This window comes from Athene cunicularia (genome assembly GCF_003259725.1).
Source record: "Athene cunicularia isolate RWA chromosome 6 unlocalized genomic scaffold, athCun1 chr6_part1, whole genome shotgun sequence".
Classification (NCBI taxonomy): domain Eukaryota; kingdom Metazoa; phylum Chordata; class Aves; order Strigiformes; family Strigidae; genus Athene; species Athene cunicularia.
The window spans coordinates 12,367,420-12,373,704 of record NW_020799105.1 but is presented as its reverse complement, the minus strand read 5'-3'; the positions used below and the strand labels follow the sequence as shown (position 1 = coordinate 12,373,704).

The 6,285-nt window shown below is 46.2% G+C and overlaps 1 protein-coding gene across 1 annotated transcript in view; it reads right to left on the bottom strand.

The window, feature by feature from the left end:
• Positions 1 to 6,285, bottom strand: part of CNNM2 (cyclin and CBS domain divalent metal cation transport mediator 2) — a 129,219-nt gene that overhangs the window by 122,622 nt on the left and 312 nt on the right. Inside the window, exon 2 of the mRNA XM_026851512.1 lies at positions 5,314 to 6,283. Coding sequence (XP_026707313.1) covers positions 5,314 to 6,283 — 970 coding nt within the window. The remainder of the gene's footprint in view (positions 1 to 5,313; positions 6,284 to 6,285) is intronic.

Here is a 6,285-nt window from a genome sequence, read left to right as displayed (position 1 = left end):
GGGGGGGGGGGGGAAGGAAACTTCTTGTCTTTCTTGAATGACAAGAGTTGCTAGCAATCAGTTAAAAAGCAAAGAATCACACCCAACATAATCGTCAGAATCAAACCTTTACTTTTCAAGCCAATTAATTCACTTGCACCTCTCCCTTACAGCCACCTGAACCACATTTCTTTCTACTCGAAGCAGCAGAACAGAGCCTCCAGCTGGGCTCCTCACCAAGGCCAGGGTGAACTGCTCTCCAGCAACAATCTCTTCCTCCAGGTTCCTAAAAAAGCCTCACATTAGGGAGCCCAGGAAGAACTGGAGCTGTTCTCTGATGCGTTCCCCTCGACGCCTCCCCCTCAGCATACCAGCAGGAGTGCTGCCTGCAGTAACCCACATTTGCTCCTCTCCAGTGGAACGAGCACGCATCTCCCAGGAGCTCTGCAAGGCCAGCAAAGCTCTTGGCAGTGCAGTACCTGCGGGTGCTATACTGTCAGACAGCCAAGAAACAGTTGGTCATGAGGCAGCCCCCACCCCCACATGCAATTTTTGTTCAGGGAACAAATCTTCAGGCATATCATGCTAAATCTTCTGTAACTTGGTGGCAAATTCCCTCGCATCTACCATTCCCCTACTCTCTTCACACAAAGAAGTCTCCACGCTGGACCTCCCTCAACACCTTTCCCTTCATATGAATTTCCCTGAAAGGATCAGAGGTGGTGCCTTTTGTTAGCCAAGCAGCCTTGAAAACGATATTGTTTTCCAAGAAGGAGTTTTACATGCCTTTGATAATCCCAGAAGGGATTTGTGTAGTTTCTTCCAGTTTCTCGTAATGCTGCAGTCACAGGCTCACACTGAGAAATGGCTCAGGAGACAGACAACCTGCTAGGTAAACTAGAAAGTGAGCATTCACATCCATAAAAAAAAGGTTATTCACAGGAAGTCTGGACTCAGATTCAGCAGGATAGGAACCCATAAAATCTGAAAGGGATCAGAAAAGACAACACCTACAAGCCTGTGTTAGAGCTGTACCAGAAAGGTAAGTGACTTAGTAACAGGAAAAGAAACCTCAGACCCACAAGAATAATGCAGAACTTCGGATCCTTGGGCTACCAATCACGTACTGTCCTACCTGCTTCCAAAAAGAGGATCTATGTGCTCAAAAAAGGAGTAACTAGGGCTAGGTATTCTTCTCTACTCCCTCAAAAGTAAGGAAGGGGTTTATGTTTCAGGTTGCTGGGGCTTGGTTTTCTTTAGAAGGGGAAAAGGAACTAGAAAAAAAAAATGGGCAGAGTTTTTCTCCAGGACCTACATCCACACTAAATACAGCCACCAAATGTACACACTATTAAAAACAAGACAATACAAAACCAACAGAACCTGCAGAGAAGATCATCTGAACATTTTTAGGAAAGAAAAATCTTTTAAGGTCCAGTTGACAATGATTTTAATGAGGAACCTAGGAATTTTCTCAAGGCTGCCATGCAGTTCAGAAAACAAGAGCTCAGAACGGCTACACACAGTTCCTGTGACTTCTTTGTAACAGGTTATTAACTCTGATCTTTAATATAATAGTGGAGACAGATATAAATAAAATCAAAACATATGATTGAAAGTTTCCAGATAAGGACTCCAACCGAGAAACTGCTGCCCTCCAAAGCTGTCCACACCACCAGGAAAGCAGCCGTACAATGGCGTGTAGAAAATGGGCCAATCTTAAAATATTAGTATTACAACATGAGGCTTTTCAAGCTGAATTCTTGTAGCTCTGGCAGGCAGAGAGCTAGAAATAGAATGCTCTAGATTTAGGATCACACATGCAGAGATCTGCCTGTGAAAAACACCAAGATCAAGTGCCAGAGAGCATCTGAACAGAGACCTAGGAAAACTGTCAAAAAGGAGAGGGGAGAAAAAAAAAAAAAGCAAGCCCACACACTTGTCAACAAGGAGATCAGTGGAGATGGTTCACTAGTTTCTTTCCAAAAATGACTCTGCCACTCATTCACTCCCAAATCAATCCTGAAACAGGTAACATCTTGCTCCCCTTTACAGCAATGGCCAACATCAGATTAGCAGGGAGTGGACTTACTTCAAATAAGAATCAATTTGCACTGAGCAAGGTCAGGCAGGTCATCTCCTAGGCCAGTATAAAGGGTACCTTATACTTCCTTGAATTAAATTTGAATGATTGAATTCAAGTATGTTAAACACTGAGTCTGCTCAACTTGTAGACAAATAGATTTGACGGTGCTGGTAGAGGTTTGAGGTCTGTTGATGGCAATAGAAAATTGCCCCTCTTCAAAAGCTATTTATCTATTAATTTGTAAGTAAACAATGCTTTTTAGAAGAGAGTGCTTTTGCAGATTGCTTCAGAAATCATGTTTATTCACACTTTAAGAGATTAGAGCAACAAGGGAGTGGGAATGTGCTGCAGCTCTCTGTTAAAACTAAGCTTCTTGCCTGGCAGCATAGAAGTGAAACAGATACTTATTTTGCAATTGTGAGCAAAGAACGTTAATAATAGGCCCACCACCAAATCCTCCAGCTGTTCAGCCTAAGCACCAGAACAAGTACAGAACTACTCCATCTTCCACACCAGCATAAGGACATACATCCCACCACACTTGGCTTTTAATCTCCTCCTAACCCTTCATTCTGCGTTTAGGTTAAGTATATTTTGCTCCTGCCCAAAAAGGAAGCTTCAAAACCTCACCTACCCAACTAATTACCAAATTTCTTTAAAAAAAAACAAGCCTCTCTCCTTAAACTGATTAAAGGATTCAACTGACAGCACTATCACACAAGCTGCCCATTGCACCAAATGGTGGTAGCAGGGACCAGAGGGGAAAAAAAAACAAACCAAAACGTACACATGAGTTTTGAAGTAAGCCTACTGCAGCAGAAGGTCAGTGTGTTAGGAAGGGAATGACTAAAAACCGTAACCTTATTTATTTTCAGCACTCTACCAGAGAGTAACACGCAATTTGATTCTCACCCTTAATTTGTACATTCTCACGGGAATTTGGCAAGGTTGCTCTGAAGAAGAAAGTTTGAAGAACTCTTGCAAAAGACACCACACTATGCCAGATCAAGCAAGCTATCAGTTATTTACATTCATTTCAAAGGACACAAAGGAAGCCATTTCTTTCCACCATATCTGCACTTTTAACGACAAACCAGTTAGGACAGAGCTGGTCCTAACACGGGGGCTTGTCAATCCAGACCAACCAGCATACCTATTCTAGAACAAACATTTAAGAATGATCAAACTACCCTGAATTAATTCACAACTACAGAGAGCATTCCAGGACACAGCAATCTCAGGAGGGAACACACATGTTAGGCAGTCATCCTAAACCTGTGCTACTGGGACACTTCCCAGTGCAGGCAAGGGAAGTTCTCTGGCTACCAGGAAAAGCAATCTCTGGTCTGCATCTTCCAAGGCACCCAGGTGAATTTTTAAGAAGCCTATTTTAAGCACAAGTTTTAGGAACTGTAAGGCGGCATACTTGACTTAGCCACACTTGCAGGATTAAAATGTGCACCTAATTCTCCCAGTTATTAAATAAAAGGACTCCTATATTAACACACAGGAGTGCATTTCATCTCTTTCAGACAGGGGAAATAAAGCAATCAACATAGCATTCATTTCTTCAGACACACTGCTACAAACAAAACTAGAAAAAACTCAGGTTAAGAACCCCATCATGCTGTCTGGAGTCCAAATAATGGGGCAGGGAAGAAGAACCCTACACCTGCACATGAATCAAAATCCATCTTAACCAGCCAACAGTTAAGTGACATAATGGAGTTTTCCAGATGCGAGCTGCAGATCCCACAGAAACCACAGCCAAGGGAGGCTTTCCCTCCTCTCTCCTTCAATAGCTCCAAACCCAAGTAATATTTCCCCATCACTACATAGAGTCAGAAACAAACAAACAAAACCACTGTTGCCCTGGTCAGTAAAAAGCAGGAGCATGTTCACCTTTTAGCTGTGAAGATGAAATAAAAAAGATGAGGAAACCAACAGGGTAACCCTCCAAATCCCCAAAATTAAGTTAAGCAGAAGGAAAGAAATCAAACACCATGCTGTCAAAGCTCAGAGAGCAGACAAAACAGCACCTGAAGTTTAAGTAGTAATTTAAATTTATTACCTAGAAAGACCATTCAATAATTTGCAAAGTTCTTTTCAAGGTAGCTTTTACAGTTGATAAAAGGTGAACTCAGATATTCCCCATTAACCTAACTGTGGGGTCAGCACTGCTGTAAAGATCTCCTCTTTCAGCCAGATCATCTCCCAGGGACTGAGCTGCTTGGCGGTACTTTGATCAGATCTCCCTGGGTACAAACAGCTCCGTGGCACTCCAACGGCCTTCAGTTTTCCAGCACAGGAGTCCACACATTCGATCTGTTTGAAATTTCACTTAACTGTTTCTTTGAAAACACCTTCCGGCACAGGCCACGTAGCATTATTATTCAGCTTGCTGAGAGGAACAGATATAAAAGGAAAACAAGACAGTTTCTTCCTTTCCAATAAGCAAAAGCTTCTAACAGGAGTTAAGATGTGTTTGTCAGGTCAAGACCTCCTACAATTAAGATGGGTCTGGAAAGCCTCAGTCACATTCTGACAAACATGCTACATCGGAAAGGTAGAAAGGGTCACGTCTTTGCTGAGCTTGTGGTTCTGGGGGCAGAGAGAATCCTAAGAAAAAAGACCTGTAATGCTGAAGTGCAGCACCGACAGGTGCTTTCAAATATATTAAGACCCTAAAACCATTTATAAGTTACAAGATCAAAGCGTCAACCAAAATAACTGGAACACGAGCACAGAGCTGAGGTCGGCCGGCTGAGCCTATGAATGGAGCTAAAACGCCTTGTTTATCTCAGCACGTGTGCGCGCACTAAGCCTGAAAGATACCCGAGCAGCCCACCCGCTCCTCACTGTCAGGCCAGCTGAAAAAGCACGGAGAAGACACGGCCAAGCGATGGGTGCGGATTCCCGTCAGCGGTTCTCACTATAACGGGCAGATGAGTGGAAAAAGCAAGAAAGAAAACAACCTTGCTTGGCCCCATGCCCACACACACATCCCAGTGCAGTGGGGAAAAGAGGCCGGGGGCACGTACCAGCCACCCATCAGCTTTCTGGCCCAGGAAATGCGCAGATCTGGCAGATGCCGAAATCGTGGTCATTCTCTGTCCTGAATGCACCTTCCCAAACCCCTCCGTGAGCAGGGACCCTAGAGGCCTCTCTGCAGTTCCCTCGCCTCAAGAAGGCGGATGCTGACTACCACCGAGCAGCACCTCCCACCCCCGCCACAGGCACGAGCCCACCTTTCTTGAACTCCTCCAGCATGGCATCGAGCTTGGTGTCGTTGAAGACAAAGTGCAGTGGATGGTTGTAGAAGCGAGTGATGGTCTTGAGTGGAGTGCAGTCATCAGGGTCCACAAAAGCCAGGTCCTTAACGAAGAGAAGGTCCACGATGTTGGAGCGGTCACCCTCAAAAACGGGGATGCGGGTATAACCACTCTCCATGATCTCAGACATGGTGTTGAAGTCGAGCACAGCCTCGGCAGCGATCATGAAGCAGTCTCGGAGGGGAGTCATCACGTCCTCCACAGTCTTGGTGCGCAGCTCCAGGGCTCCTTGGATAATGTTGAGTTCCTCCTTGACCAGATCATTATAAGGGTCGGTGACACGCAGCATCTCCAACAACTTCTCACGGTTATAGACCGTGCCGATCTCCTGGCCCAAGACACAGTCCAGCAGCTTGCTGACAGGGTAGGAGGCCGGGAAGGTCATCATCATGAAAAACTTGGTGAGGAAGATGGTGTTGGCGCCCACGGCCAGGCCGTGCCGAGAGCAAATGGCCTGCGGCACGATCTCGCCGAAGATGACGATACCGATGGTGGAGACCACCACAGCCACCAGCCCAGAGCCGGCGATATCGTCCAGCAGAATGGTAAGCGTGGTGTTGACCAGGACATTGCCCAGAAGCAGGGAGCAGAGCAGGTAGTTGCCCTGGCGGCGCACAGGCTCGATGCGCTTGGCATAGTTTTTCTCCTTGTCTGTGCCGCAGTTCTGAACAATGCGCAGCTCCATGGGGTCCAGGGCCATGAGGCCCAGGTTGAGGCCGCTGAACATGCCGGAGAGGCAGAGGAGGAGCGAGATGAAGATGACCTGCAGCCAGAAGGGCAGCAGGAACTTCTTCTCCTCGCCCACAATCATCTTGGTGTCCTCGCCGTCATGGTAGATCCAGGTGGTCTCGCCCCAGGGTGGGGGCCCGGCCGGTCCCTCGGCACCCG